Here is a 15,994-nt window from a genome sequence, read left to right as displayed (position 1 = left end):
GTTAAGATTTTAAAGAGTTGCAAGCCGAAATTTATCGCTAATAATTAGCATTATCTAAAGATAGTGTACACCCGCCACCGTTGCACTCAAATTCTGGGTCTGACAACAACATACTAATTAGATAAGGTTCCACATGTATTCTTACTTGTGACAATTGTAAAGACTTACCTGATTGGATTTGAGTGCGACGGGGTGGGTGTATTCAAATAAATCCTATATATCAGCTGATAGCTTAGGCTCCACAACAATAATGTCAATACATTGTAAAACAACTTGTCTATCATTATGAGGAATAAATTTTAATTTAAAAAAAAAAAACAAGAAAAGCGAAGAAGAAGAAACCCTGTCGAGTTCTGGTTGTTGAGTTCTGATTTGGGTATCTCCCACTGCTTATGTTTTTGAGTGATGGAACAGAACAGTGATTGGCAACTATTTTGGACTCTCCGCATAGTGCTTTCGAGACCTTCCTTTCAACTAAATAGCTTGCATTTGCCTTTAAGGCAATCAAAAGATACATTCATTGATTGGTACTGGAGAAGAATCAGAAACCTCAGTGTCATAAATTAATACTTACCCACATTTTCATGGATTAACAAAATCGATCATTTACCCCAACGTATAGTTTTTTCCCACTTCACATTGAACTACATAAAACTGTGGTTCGGAGGTTGGAGGCCCCATGTAAAGGTACTGGACATATACCAGAAAAATCTGTATAACGATCCGTCTCAAATAAAATGCATAAACGTCAATGCAATCACATAAATCCATGATGTTCTAAACAAGTGCTCGAGAACACTTAACACAAGCTGCAAATAACTTGTTCCAAAATCTAAATTATTCTAAACTAATGACGATCTTACATCAAACTAAAGGCAGTATCAATATGGCAGGTCTTTCATCTGTTAATACCTCCTAGGAAAACGGTCCATAAACCTTCCGGAGGGGCACTCGAATGCTTGGTGTCCTCTTCCCCCGCAGTTGTGACAAATCATCAGGGCCATGCAATCACGGCTCATATGGCCTACCTGCTGACAAGTTCGACAAACAATGTCCCGGTATCCTCCACCACCACTAAACCCACGACCACCAAACCCACGAGATGGATGTCCTCTTCCACCACCTCTCTCTTCAATAACACTGGCCTTGAGGCAATCTCTGGCCATATGACCAGATATATTACACAAATTGCACACAGGATCATTTTGACAATCACGTGCCAGGTGACCGGTCTTTCTACAATTTTTGCATGCCTTCTCATTTGTGCAGTCAGTTGCAAGATGCCCTTGTTTGAAGCAGTTATTGCACAGCTTCAGGTCCCCAGGTGGAAGTGGAGGAGCAGTGCAGTCTCGCGCACGGTGTCCTGCCTTCCCACAGGTGTGGCAAATTCCTTCATTTGGACAATTTCCGGCCGTGTGGCCTGGTTCTCGGCAATTCCAACAAAGAGATTTTGTGGAGCACTCGGAGGCAATATGTCTATTGAAATATTCAAAGCAAACAAGAATAACAAGTTAACAAATACTAGTGGTTTATCCAAACTAATTAACCCAACTTCCACAAACACGAATGGCAAGAAAGATACACCTAAGAAGTATGCAAAAGAAGGAACAAAAACCCCAAGAAAAGGGAAGGATAAGTATATTCCATCAAGTGACTTTTCAAAGCTAGTACTTTTTTTTTGACAGGGTAAAGCAGTGATTTATAAACTAGTATTATACTGCATGTAGATACTTCATTCAAGCTTTCATGTGGTGTGTTCATGCCCCTGATATGTAGCTCTTGTTGATTTTTGAAGTAACATTTTAGCACTTGGGTTCAAGTGTTTGAGCAATAAGACTTACACAAAAGAAGTGTTTGAGCAGCAAGAAAAATTTTAAGTAGTACACAGTAAGATTACACGTATAATGACACTTCTAATAATCGTTTGGGAACGCATATAAGCTAAGGTACTAAAATTGATGTATTTAATCTCATTTGAAAGTGTAATGACTTAACCTTGCAGTTTCCTCACATCTCAAAATGGCATGACCAGGTCTGTGCAACGGGGCATTGGTTTTCAAGGAAATATTTCCCCGCTAATTAGGCTGTAAGAGAACTATAATAAGCTTCCTCCCCCCCCCCCCAAAAAAAAAAAAAAGCATGTCAAGATAATTTGAATTTTAAAATTTAACCATCATCAAGCAGAACAAAAAACAACTGAGAAGACTTGGAAATTCAGAACGGTTCCAAAAATATTTTATTTGAATCACGTGGCTAAAGAAATTCAGTCATTTCTCTATTTTTTCGGTTTTGCTAGTATCTGTTTCCTGGATCCAAGTGTCGAGTTCTTAACTATTGTGTAAGAGGGGTTTTTTTGGGGGGGTGGATTTAAAGATAATAACAAGGCTACAGGAATGACATTGGCAGCTTCTACACTAAATATATAAGCCAACAGTTTAACAAAGAATGTACCTGTAATCAAAGTTAAGAGCAATGCTGAGATTTCCAAAGTTGGGGGAGGAGGGAAGGGAACTAGTAAGTAGTTTATCAGCAACTTTCTAGATGCTTACCCAGGAAGACCGCAATTGTGACATATTGCCACATTAGGGCACTCCCTAGCAAAATGACCAGGTCGTTTGCAGTTCTTACAGAGACCGTCTGGGCTGTAAAGAAAAAATAATTGATTACTGTTGGAAAGATAGAAAAAAGAAGGTAAAGCCCACGTCAATCTTCCTCCAGAAGAGCAAAAGAATGAAAAACTGTAGATCCTAGAAAGAGTTGAAGATTTCTTGACATATCTAGCATGCACATAAAATCATAAACCATAAACAGCACTATTTATCAGTCAAGAGAGAGTGGGTTGTGAAAACTTCACAACTGAGCATTTCAATCTAATGCAGATGAATATCAGGGTGGTAAATCTGCTTCAAATAGTCATGTTCAGCTTAGTCCATTAGTTAGTCTTAAATTGTGAAACAGCTTTTTATTTTAGAAGTGCAAAAAAGATAGATCTTGAAACCAACTAGTAGGTACAATTCAACGTATCCACACATTCATGTTACAGCAACTGTAAAAGCAAGATAGCAAACATCCTCCATTTCCATGTCTAACAGACAGAACTCCCTTAGTTCCAGCCAACAATTGCTCGGGAATGAGAATAGTTAAGCAACATACAAATGATTGAAAACCAGATAACCTGAAGCCCCGACGTGACTCCCGTCTATATGGTGCATCACGGTAGGAATACCGTTCCGTGCGGATTTTACGATCTCTTGGGCTCCTGCTTCTGCTCCTGCTTTGGCTTCTACTGTCAGATCTCATTTTGAAAACTATCACGAGTAAACCACCACTAACAAAACCACCTGCAAAATATCACCACACCACCACCAGCAGCTGCCTCCTCCTGTCCACCATAACCACACATCCAAGACCACATCACAAATCCATAAAAAACCTCTACTCCCATGATTTATATACCAAAACCCCAACACCACTAAGAAGACACTACACGATAGCAAGATCACTTAGACATCAAGGTTATATATACTAAAAAGCTGTTGACACAGGAAACTTCGTCTCCAGCCACATCCTACATACTGTGCACATCTCGTGGCAAATAGATACCCACACATTATCATTAACATTCTAGTCACCACAGACGATCTCATAATGACTTTCAACTTCATAAAAATATAGAGATAGATTCAGTAACCAGCAGAAAAGTGAAATAAGTGTTGGTAAAAGGCAAAGCTTTGCAAACAACAGCTACTACTTCGAAATATAAACTACTTAAAACAGAGGATACAACATATATGTCAAGTGGTAAGAGATGAGGTTATATTTCTCAGTCCAATGTTACTTTCCTTCTTTTCAAACTGTAATTAACCGAAACAAGTGACATATTGGCTACCGAAAGAAGAACAGAAGCGTAAGTGTAAACTTCCTCGCCATTGTTATTGATTATTCACTCTTTTGTTAGGTGGAGATGAATGTACATCACTGTGTGGTAGCTTCTACTAGGAGTAGATGCCCAATGAAGAAACTGCTCAAGAGCAAGGAGTTATAAATATCATTCCAGAGTGTGTGCGCTTCATGCCTGTTGAAGATGTACAATCTCTTTAGTAGGGAAGGACCACAGTTCTTTATTAAAAATTAATTACATTAAGCACAATGTCCCTTATTTTCTTTTTAAATATCATTGACCATGCCCCTGTATCATTTCTGCATTTCTGTCCACACATATAATCCTAACTATTAACATCTTGCCAAGTATGAATCCTCAACCCTCCACCAGTCCCACCAAAGTCCCAAGTAACACAACCCATTGATAAGAGCAAGTATTACAAATTGAGCGAAAATTTGCTAAATAGCATTAAAAAAGCTAGCTACTACAACCACCCCCAATAGCAGCAAGGGACTACCTTATGCCCTTTTCTCCCCTGTTATCACCTCAGCTATGCTGCATGTCGCCAGTGTTATCAAAGGCGTGCTTAAAGCGCGCTTAAGCCTTGATGCGAGGCTCAAAATATGTTGAGCGTCTCGCTTCGCCTCGCTTAGGTTCAGTGTTGTCATCAAGGCTCTAAGACATACTTTTCCTTGCCAATAAGTGTAATCCTGAAGAGGCAACATTAAACAATTGATATTTCACTTTATCGTAAATTTTCTTCAATTTTTGTCTATATATTTGGTATTTATGGTTATAGATATTAGTCTTGGACTACACATACATATTTGTAATTTTTCACCATTTGCACCTTTCTCCATTAAAGCCCACGCTTTATTTGCGCTTTGCGCTTAAAGCCCCAACAAACCTTAAAGCTTTTTTGCGCTTTTCGCCTTTGATAACACTGAATGACACTACAACCCTAGAAGATCTCCATTACACCCACCCCTCCCCCTTTATAAAACGACATACCAAATCCGAAGCCTTAATTGCAGCACAAGTGCTAACTGCTAAATGAGGTTACTATCTTGGAGTGGAGATGTACTATGTTCACCTACCGAGCTATTCGTGCCACACTATAGCTCTTGGCAACTTCATCTTAACTTGAAACTTGAAAGTTTGAATGGACCCATTGCATTAATTTATACACCAGTCCATTCACTTCCTTTTCTAGTTTTGGCAAGTGTTATGTTTCTTGTTCTTAGTCTTCACCTTCTTTTGAAAAAAGAAAAGGTAAAACTACTCCCTTACCCCAATTCCATAAGTACTATCTGAATTCCCAAAGGTCAAATTGCCTAATTTCAAAGTATAGTAGTTCACACTTTTGAAAAGAAAAAAATTAAAATTTGCCAAAATTACTCTTCACAAAAGAAGGTTACGAAAATTACCCTACAATTTATTACCAACTACAATATGTTTTAAAGCCCTTATTTAGTTAATCCATTTGACTCTAGGAAAGCAAAAGGTGAAACTTCTTGGGAAAAAAGAAGTTAAAGAGGAGAGGATACTCCACAATACAAGCCCAGGCCAACTACCAATCTACAAGCAGTAGAAAATCGAAAAAAGGGGTGAATACACTAGATCACTGATAATTTATATAATCACTTTCACCTAGTAGAAATCCAATAACTTCCTAGTGCCGCCCATTCCCATGTTATCCATCCCTGCATAATTCAATCATAGCAATATAATTCCTCCTCACTATAATATGTTGTATCATAAAACTAAATGAGTTAATGACCTCAACATGCACAATCACATGATTCACTAGTAAGGTGCACTGCTCCAACACATGTTGAATTGAAAATTATAATTTCCAAAAGTACACTTCCGATTCAGTGGAGATTTAGTGCTCGAACAAAACTTGCATTTGGACCAAATCAATTTGTTAGAAATGAAGGAAACTAAACTATAATTTCTTCTATTCGTAACTCATTCTCAACCAGTCAACCCAAAACTCTAGTTGAAACCAACATCGCATTCACTTTGTCTATGACTTAACAATAAATTAGCTGAACAAGCGAACTACACAATTATATGCTTCACAGCCTCACCCCCACAACCCCACCACAAGAAAAAAAAAACAATAAACAAAGAAGACCAGCTAACTACCATTTATGGATGAAGTCAGCCTTTTTATTTATTTGATATAGCACACGCAACCGGCCAACCCATCACCAACAAGTCCTTATTGACCCTTTTCTCCCCAATGACTTGAGCCAATAACCTCAAAGTTGGAGATTGAGGATCCTTTAGATTTGTCTTTTACATATGTGGTCAGTATTTTGCTTTCCGCCAAAGAGAAGATATAGTGGATTTCAGATTTTGGTGTCATCCTTCAATGACTAATAACTAAAAATGTTCTCATCTCCGTCTAGAATTTCAGTTGTAATCTGTATGTAGAAGAGCAACATAGCTTACTTCTACCCACGAACCAGGCAACCTTTCACATCCGGAATATCAGACAAAAAAATCCTCCCCAACTATCCCTTAGGTCACTTCCAGCCACAAACCAGGCAACCCTTTTGCATCCATAATGTCAAACATGAAATTCTCCTCAACTTCCATTCCATCAACCAATTTCTACCTAAAATCAAGGTAAATACAGCAAGCAATGCATACTCACAGCTTGAGCTAGCGGGCGAATTTGCCACCTCGTCTCAGACATTTAGTGATTTCCCACTTCTGCTCTCTCCCTTAAGTATTAGTAGATAATAAAACCACCCACGACAAAAACCTTAAAAGAGCATAGAACAATAGACTATGGGCAAATAAAATTTGCAAAAATTACAAAGCAATACAATTAATTGCACATATAAGCCGGTGGTTAAGCTACATTTCTAATTGCTACGAAAATCAGATGCTTTTTTTTAATATAAGTGCCAATAAGTCCGAAACCCTAGTTAATGTTTTACTATGCAAATCCAGGTAAAAATTAAGATGATGAAAGGAACCCTAAGAACCGCGGTTCAAATCCCACCAGAGCCAAACAAAACCCAAAGCAGAGAAGACAAAAGCACAAGTTTGTACATTGAAGAGTACAACGTAACCCTAAAACTATTCCAAGGAATCGGAGACAGAGGTAATTACTTGCTATTAGATAAAATAAATAGGTGAATAAATAGAGAGAAGAGAGATAAATGTACCTGCAAGCTTACGAAAATGGAGAATCCGCAGCGAATGGATATGGAGAAAACTGCGACCCAAGTAACTGCGCGGGTGAATAGGTGCCAAAGGGCAAGGACAGCAAATCCCTTAAATAGCCTTCGAAATGCTACTTTCTTTTTTCCAATTTCCGACCTCGTGTCCGCTTGCGACCCAATTAATCGTGAATTTGTGACGTAAGGTCCATTAAATGGACAAGCATTTCCTATAGATTTTTTCTAACATCTATTCCATCACAATTTTGTTGATGCCTTTGAAATGCTTCGACCATCAAAAAATTTAGGGTCTGCTAGGAAACTGCTAGGAAACAACCTGGTAATTGGAATTGGTGTAATTACTAGGGTAGTAATTATACAATTATGTAAATACGACGACTTATTTGTTTATCCTAGTGTAATTTGTATACGGTCAGAATCAAGAAGCCTGATTTCGAAGCCTTAAATTAAGCTATGAGTCTGAGTCCGGGCAACTCGAGGCAGAGGTCAGACCCGGTTGGAGGATGTATACGGCTAGAATCAGAGAGTCTGATTATGTAATCATTATGGCATTTCACAACCCGTCTTCAGAAGCCTCGAAGCATAGCTCGAGGTTTGACCCCGAGGGTTCCCAGTGCTCGACCTCGGGGCAGCGCCAATCGGTGGCTATCTTAGACAAGCGGGAAATTCCCAAAAGGCACGTGGCTAAAGCTGACCAGGTCTACAAGAATAGTACAAGTCCGTACCGTGACATTAAATAGATGTACCAGTTGTTTATCTTTGTAATAAATGCATATGTACTATGTTGGGATTCCCCCTCCTATATAAAGGGGACCCTTGTCATTTTGTAGACATACATGATATTCCATACAAGAACAAGAACATTCTCTGTCATCTAACTTAAACATTCTCCATTGTCTTTCCTTTGATTTATTGCTTACATTTATTGTGTTTCGTTGATTGTTCCTCATTTATTGTTCATCATTGATCATAAAGAGCCATTACTGAGGCCCTTGGGACAGTTAGTCCTTCATCGATCACCCCCAATCAAGCCCTTTAGCTCAACCTCGAGGCCCAGCATAGTCCAGTCCGAGGCCCCGATTTATGGCTATTTGGTTTGCATAACATATTATCCTCAAGCTCTTATCTCATTTCTTAACTTACACTTAGCATCTATTACCTAACAACTAGCATTAAAATAAATCACGTATTTTTAGAACCACAAAATCAAATCTAATAGTAATTACCATTTTCAAGGTAAATAGAGGACATCCACCTCGAGGAAGCAGGTCGAAGACCTGGCACGACCTACATCGAGGGCAGTACAATCTCGAGGGCATTTTAGAAAGAGTGGGAATTTCTCAAGGACACGTGGGTCAGGGCATAAATTAAAGGATAAGATTTGTACGAAATGGTACAGGTCCGTACTAGGTTATTGTATACCTGTACCAATAGAATTCTTTACTACAATTCGAAATGTACTATATTGGGGTTTTGTCCTTATATTTAAAGGGGACCCCAATCATTTTGTAAGAATAATCTCACATTATTCACTATAATAGAATATTTTTCTCTGCTTTTCTTGCTTAACATGCTCAACAAGTGTTCTTCAGCTTCATTGTTTTTACTTTATTATTCATACTTCATTACTCTTAGCTGACCTCGAGGCCCCCAAGAAAGTCGAACTCGAGGTTCTCATTATTATAGCAACACTAGTTTGGTTAATCAATTCTTCATATTTAAACTTAATATTACTTGTATAGTCATTAGTATTAGAATAAATCACATATCTTTAAAACCACAAATTACATTTAATTATTACCCCAATTTTTCGAGGTAAACAGTTTGGCGCCCACCGTGGGGCTAAAGTTAATAGTGATTATTTTAGTGCTAGTTTTCTGATAACACACATTATTCTTTACACTTTTTCTTGTCCAAGATTCTTTGATTTCAGGTTAAGATATGTCTAGCACATAAAACGCATTTGCTCATGACAGTAGGGGACTTGGAGAAAATAGCGGTATAGGGGTCGGTGTACCACCCATAAATCTTGAGGGAGTGCCACACATGGAGCCAGTTGATATCAGTTCGCACAACACTCTAAACATGGACGCAGGCACAGACCCCGCAAGGAACGCACATAGGGAAGCCCGAGCAGGAGGCCAGGAAACAAGAGGGATGGAAGATGGAGGAGTCAGCCTCCAAGTGATATTTGAGATGCTGCAAGCTTAGCAAGTCGCCATCACTCAACTTCAGAGTCAGAACAGAACTCCTAATACCGCCGAACCAGTGCCCTGTATGAGCCAGTGCTAGAAAGGCCCGATGAAAATGATTCGGGGACTAACCCCGCTATTATGAAAATGCTCGAGGAGTTCGCCAAAAGGATAGAGACCGGAGAAAAAAAGATTGAAGAAAATGACAAAAAGGTGGAAACATACAACTCGAGGGTCGACCTGATACCAGGAGCACCTCCGATTTTAAAAGGACTGGACTCGAAGAAATTCGTGCAAAAACCATTTCCCTAGAGTGCGTCTCCAAAGCCCATCCCGAAGAAGTTTCAGATGCCAGATATCCCGAAATTTAATGGAACCATCGATCCCAACGAGCACATTACCACATACACTTGTGGCATAAAAGGGAATGATTTGGAAGACGATGAGATTGAATTAGTGTTGCTAAAAAAGTTTGGGGAAACTCTTTCTAAAGGTGCCATGATTTGGTACCATAACCTACCCCCGAACTATATCGATTCGTTTGCCATGTTGGCAGATTCATTTGTGAAGGCACATGTTGATGTCATAAAAGTTGCAACAAGGAAGTTCGATGTATTCAAAATAAAGCAAATGGAGAATGAGATGTTGAGGGAATTTGTATCCTGTTTTCAATCAGAACAATGGAGTTACCACCAGTCTTTGATGACTAGGTCGTACAAGCCTTCACGTAGGGGCTAAATGAACGAAGTTCGATAGCTTCGAGGCAGTTGAAGCAGAACTTGGTTGAGTATCCTACTGTGACTTGGGCGGATGAGCATAACAAGTACTAATCAAAAATTAGGGTTGAGGATGACCAATTGGGAGCCCCCTCGGACTCAGTTTATCCAAGCAGGTTGCTAGCAAGGGAGTCAGGAAATGCAAATAAGGGAGCAAGATTCAACAAAGAACGGTATCAACCATATGATCGAAGGAACAACGGCCCGAGTCGCAACACCTCCCGCAACGATCAAAGAAGTGACCGGGGATAAGGTTCACAAGGTCTCATGAGCAAGAGTGGGTTTGATAAGCACGCCAACTTCGCCGAGATCCCCCAATTATCAGAATACAACTTCAGCATAGATGCATCAGGGATCGTCTCAGCTATTGGGAGAATCAAAGATGCTAAATGGCTCAGGCCGATATAGACCGATTCCTCCCAAAAGAACCCGAACTTGATGTGCAAGTATCATGGTCATAGAACGGAGGATTGCAGACAGCTAAGGGAGGAAGTGACTAGGTTATTCAATGAGGGCCACCTTCGAGAATTCCTGAGTGATCAGGCAAACAATCACTTCAGGAAAAGATATGCAGGTAGAAAGAATGAACCTAAAGAACCTCAACATGTCATTCACATGATCATAGGCAGAGTCGACGTCCCACAGGGACCTGTATTCAAACTTACCAAGGTATCCATCACAAGGGAAAAATGGACTCGGGATTACATGCCTGAGGACACCCTCACATTCAACGAGGAAGACATCAAGGCATTATATCAGCCTCATAATGATGCACTGGTAATTTCTATCCTTTTAAATAAAGTTCAAGTTAAATGTGTTCTCGTGGATCCAGGTAGTTCGGCAAATATAATCCGGTTGAGGATCGTGGAGAAGCTCAGGCTGCTCGATCAAATCATACCGGCATCTCGAGTCTTGAATGGCTTTAACATGGCAAGTGAAACAACAACGGGAGAAATCATCCTCCTAGTCAACGTGGATGGAACCATACAAAACACCAAATTTCATGTCATCGAAGGTGACATAAGGTATAATGCTTTACTTAGAAGGTCGTGGATCCATAGTATGAGGGTAGTGCCATCGACCCTCTATCAGATGATGAAGTTCCCAACAAAGGATGGTGTGAAAACTATATATGGAGAGCAGCATGCAGCTAAGGAGATGTTTGCAGTGCACGAGTTGGCACCGGTATCGGCACCATCCACATTGGAAAAGTCAAAGGACGAACATGTGGCCAAATAGCAATTACAGCCCGTGCCCTTGGTTGAGCCCGAGGGACATGTGTCTGACGAAAAGGTTGCTGAGAACGAAGAAGAAGATTTTCTCACCCCTCGAGCCTTCATTGCTCTCGAAGAATCGGACGCGATGAAGTCCACGGTGGAGGAACTCGAGCAGGCCATATTGATCGAGCATATTCCAAAACGAAAGGTATACCTGGGGACGGGGTTAACCCTCAATTCACGAAAAAACTCATTTAATTCCTTATCGATAACATTGATTGTTTTGCCTGGTCCTACTTAGACATGACAGGAATCCCACCGGAGATAACAACCCATCGATTGAGTGTTGATCCCAGATTTAAATCGATGAAGTAGAAGAGGAGACCTCAGTCCAAGGTAAAGCATGCATTCATCAAAGAAGAGGTATCCAAACTTCTCAAAATAGGTTCCATTAGGGAAGTAAAATATCCTGAATGGCTAGCTAACGTAGTGGTAGTACCAAAAAATGGGAATAAACTTAGAATGTGCATAAACTACAAGGATTTGAACAAAACATGCCCTAAAGATTCTTTCCAATTGCCCAACATCGATCGCTTGATTGATGCTACGGCTGGCCACAAGATCCTTACCTTTTTCGATGCCTACTTCGGGTACAATCAGATTCAAATGAACCCGGAGGACTGGGAAAAGACTTCGTTCATCACAAAATATGGTACATATTGCTATAATGGAACGTTGTATAATAGAACCTTCGATGGACCACTGGCAGTGTGCTTGGGACCCGGGGATACCGATTACGTACTACAAGAAATCCACGAGGGTACTTGTGGGAATCATTCTGGTGCATACTCTCTGATTCGCAAGGTGAGCAGAGCGAGGTACTATTGGGATACCATGGAAAAGGATACCAAAGAGTTCGTTCGAAAGTGTGACAAATGCCAAAATTTTGCACCGATGATCCATCAACCCGATGAACAACTCCATTCGGTCCTATCCCCGTGGCCATTCATGAAATGGAGGATGGACATCGTTGGCCCCCTACCAACGATGCCAGGTAAAGCTAGATTAATTTTGTTTATGACTGACTACTTCTCAAAATTGGTAGAAGCACAGGCCTTCGAGAAAATAAGAGAAAAAGAAGTCATCGACTTCATATGGGACCACATCATATGTTGGTTTGGGATACCCACCGAAATAGCATGTGACAATGGAAAGCAGTTCATCGGTAGCAAGATAACAAAATTCCTCGAGGACCATAAAATCAAAAGGATTCTATCAGCACCTTACCACCTGAGTGTAAATGGTTAGGCTGAGTCCACAAATAAAACCATCATTCAAAACTTAAAAGGTTAGATGATGCTAAGGGTAAATGGAGAGAAGTACTTCCCGAGGTGCTATGGGCATATCGAACAACTTCTAAGTCGAGCACGGGGGAGACCCCATTTTCTTTGGTATACAGATCCAAAGCATTGATCCCAGTCGAAGTTGGGGAACCTAGCGTCAGGTTTCAGCATGCCACCGAGGCCTCAAATCACAAAGCTATTAATACTTCTCGCAAACTACTTGATGAAAAACGTAAGGCCACATTGATTCGAATGGCTGCGCAAAAACAAAGGATCGAAAGGTATTACAACAGAAGGGAACCTTCGACATTTCGGAGTCGGGGACTTAGTCCTAAGGAAAGTCACTCTCAACACTCGGGACCCAAATGAAGGGAAGCTAGGCCCCAATTGGGAAGGACCGTATCGTGTCCTCGGAGTCATAGGGAAAGGATCCTACAAACTTAGCACAATGGAAGGCGAGCAACTACCAAACAATTGGAATGTATTGATGCTCAGGCGATACTACTGCTGAGGTATGATCTTCGCCCCTTTTCCATTTGTATTTAGAACTAACTCCTTGCAGATGTTCGATTGGAGATATCGAGGCATCTTTTAGCTTAAAGACCTTGGGTTTATGTGTTGCACTTTTTTTCCCTTAGATCGGCTTTTATCCCAAATGGGTTTTACCGGCAAGGTTTTTAATGAGGCAACACCTATATGCTACCTAATGAACATTTAACAAGTATTCAAGGCTTCTTTTCAATCAACTTCGAATACTGGGGGGCATCGCCCTCAGAGGTTATATTTTTGAGAAAGATACTTCACGCCTAAGAGGGCCTCAATAGCAGAACTTTATAATGGGACAAATGGTCAAATGAACCGTGTCCATATAGAATAGTTGAGCCCCGACGGCAAAATATGTACGCATGTATCAACTATTTAAAGAAGCATTCTGGTTATATCAAAAACACTTTGTATCTCATACGAGCTCTACACTTACAATCCTACGGGAAGCAACTCAAGGGCCAAAGCACCTCAAAATACTCGGGGACTGTCACTGACAGTCAATGCATCCGAGCCACTAAAAATTCGGATTCATAAAACCTCAAAGAGGCACCACCTCGAAACAAAGGCCAAGGCCAATATACTCGGGGACTAACTTTTCGGACAAGTTCAGAAAGTTATCAGGAAACAAGTTCAAGTGACAAACCCGAAGGCTATGACCATACTAAAGACTACAATCACATAAAGGCTACGGCTAAAATAATGGGATTCGGAGATGTCCGACTTCCGCTATAAAATTAAAGGCCTTTAAACATTGAAAAATTGGTTAAGCTAGGCTATCCCCGGCAAAAACAAAATCTAAGGGGCCTCGATATATTCGGCCCCCAAAAAATCTAAAGGCTTCGATAAGCTAGCCCTCGAATAATCCAAAGGCTTCGATAATACTGACCTTCAGAAAAACCTTAAGAGGTATTCGATTATGTCTACACAAACGAAATTAATAATAAGGTTCTGATACATCGAGCCTTCAAAAAACCCAACGGGTACAAAAACACAGACTAAGACATAACTAAAATTTCACTAAGTTTTTTAGCCGAAAAGAGAGAAAAATTATATAGCCATTTTAGAGGCCAAAATGGCCCAATTTAAAGAGCCTAAGGGCCAATTTTAAAAGAGCCTAAGGGCCAATTTTAAAAGAGCCTAAGGTCCAGCTTAAAAATGATATAGGGCCAAAAGCTTATGGGAGCCCGAGACTCTGTTCTCATTTATCTCGGACCCAAAGGCCCCATCATTCCGAGCTCGCATCAAAGTAATTTTAAGATCAACTCGAGGATCATCTAAAACCTCAAGGGGCATGATCTTGAGCAATAAAAACCTAAGGGTTTACTATGAGTCTAGACTGATACTCGAGCTTAGTATTTGAATCATCGGAATCTTTCATAAACATGGACAAAATAAAAGTCAACACAAATCGAGGAGAGAGCAAAAAGATACTTTGTTATTCATTAAGGAAATTTACAAAACATATTTGTTGGCCCAAGTAAAGGTGAAATTTTAAAGACTGACAAAGGAACTCAGACATGGACCAGGTCCATCTTGTGAAGCACAGTTATGATCTACTCAAACATGTGAGATGCACATGAAGGAGATAAACCTAACTTATCATAAGTGATATCTCCTTATCATGATCAAAAAGGTTGCATATTGGATAAGGAGAAAGACCCCTTACACAAAGAGAACACGGTTTAGGAAAAGGATAGAGTTAGAGTATGAGATCAACTAGAACTCTTCCACCATGGAAGAATAGCAACTGTATCCTAGTAAATCTCTAATTGCTAACTCCTTAAATATTAGTGTTGTTCTCTTTTACAGGTAATGCACATAAGCAGAAGTTAAACGTGAATTGAGAGCAAAATAGCAAGGCAATTTTGCAAGCAATTTATGTGTGATTCAAGCATGCACTCTAAAGCTACTTGAACCAGATAGAAGAACATGTTCCAAGTGTCTATCTTTTATTCTAGTTCAATTATAGTAGGTAATTTTACATTGTACCTTTTAACTTATATAGAAGCAATTGTATTAGGTACTTAGAGTTTTCAAGTTAGAGTTAACTTGAAGTTGTCGCAACAGTTGAGGTTGTGTACCACAATGGGATTAGAGTTAATCCTAGATTTACAAAAGAGTTTTTGTAAATGCAGTTTTTGGCTCAGTGATTTTAGTGGAGAGTTTGGAAAAATCCTACTGGAAGGTAGGTCGTGGTTTTTTCACCTTTTGAGCCAAGTGTTTTCCACATAAAATCTCTGTGTTCTTTATTTTTTGTATTTATTATTCCGCAACAGTAGTAGTTGGAACACATAGAAGAGTCAGGTCCTTCTATAATAAAGTTAAGCGAAAATTGGGTACCACACAAATCACCCCCCCTCCCATATCCTCTTGCGTGGTATTGAAGTCTAAAACATCAATATTACAACAAGGGGCCCTTGCACAAAAAAGGAACCTAATCTATTTTTGGGGCCACATCCTCGGAAGTGTCGTCCTCATCTTCAACGGCTTTATCTTCAAGAGCCTCTTCCCCTTCGGAAACATCTTCTTCACCTTCCTCATCCCCGGAGCCACTTACCACATCCTCGTCATCAGAGGAGACAAGAAACCTAGCATCGGTTTCCCGCGCCTTTGCTTCGGCCATCTCCCTGGTGAGGTCGAACCCTCAGGCATGGACTTCATCAAGAGTCTCCCTTCGAGCTTGGCACTTAGCTAATTCTTTACTACGTCTTTCCCGGTCGGAGGCCTACCTCAACTCAGAATTAGATGGAAGTGGCTTCCCTCATGTATATAGCAATGGACTTATCGGTCGCAACCTTTGTCTTCTCAGCTTTGGCCTTAGCTTGTACAGCTTCATC

The 15,994-nt window shown here is 40.2% G+C and overlaps 2 protein-coding genes across 3 annotated transcripts; one reads left to right on the top strand and one right to left on the bottom strand.

Annotated features, from left to right (window-relative positions):
- Positions 1–699: 699 nt before the first annotated feature.
- On the bottom strand, positions 700–7,241 carry LOC104235274 (zinc finger protein GIS2). Of its 2 annotated transcripts, XM_009788994.2 has the most exons (5): positions 7,069–7,241; positions 5,534–5,586; positions 3,176–3,382; positions 2,550–2,642; positions 700–1,476 (listed from the first exon to the last, which is right to left on the bottom strand). In XM_009788994.2, the coding sequence occupies exons 3-5, from the start codon at positions 3,298–3,300 to the stop codon at positions 906–908; spliced, it is 789 nt and encodes a 262-aa protein (XP_009787296.1). In that variant the 5' UTR covers positions 3,301–3,382; positions 5,534–5,586; positions 7,069–7,241; the 3' UTR covers positions 700–905. The 2 variants fall into 2 exon arrangements, with proteins under 2 accessions (XP_009787296.1, XP_009787295.1); XM_009788993.2 differs by lacking the exon at positions 5,534–5,586 and having other exon boundaries at positions 7,069–7,240.
- Positions 7,242–10,489: 3,248 nt separating this feature from the next.
- On the top strand, positions 10,490–11,290 carry LOC138887294 (uncharacterized). Its single transcript, XM_070169024.1, has one exon. It carries the CDS (start codon positions 10,490–10,492, stop codon positions 11,288–11,290), a length of 801 nt encoding a protein of 266 aa, XP_070025125.1.
- The last annotated feature ends 4,704 nt before the right edge of the window (positions 11,291–15,994 follow it).

This window comes from Nicotiana sylvestris, chromosome 3 (genome assembly GCF_000393655.2).
Source record: "Nicotiana sylvestris chromosome 3, ASM39365v2, whole genome shotgun sequence".
Classification (NCBI taxonomy): Eukaryota; Viridiplantae; Streptophyta; class Magnoliopsida; order Solanales; family Solanaceae; genus Nicotiana; species Nicotiana sylvestris.
This window is presented reverse-complemented; position numbering and strand designations above follow the sequence as displayed.

Excerpts from the sequence above, each read along its gene's own strand:
- LOC104235274 (XM_009788994.2), bottom strand. The coding sequence starts at position 3,300 with ATGAGATCTGACAGTAGAAGCCAAAGCAGGAGCAGAAGCAGGAGCCCA. Across the intron at positions 2,643-3,175 it reads GAGTCACGTCGGGGCTTCAG|CCCAGACGGTCTCTGTAAGA; the intron begins GTTATCTGGTTT and ends TTTTCTTTACAG. Across the intron at positions 1,477-2,549 it reads CACAATTGCGGTCTTCCTGG|ACATATTGCCTCCGAGTGCT; the intron begins GTAAGCATCTAG and ends ATATTTCAATAG.
- LOC138887294 (XM_070169024.1), top strand. The coding sequence starts at position 10,490 with ATGTGCAAGTATCATGGTCATAGAACGGAGGATTGCAGACAGCTAAGG.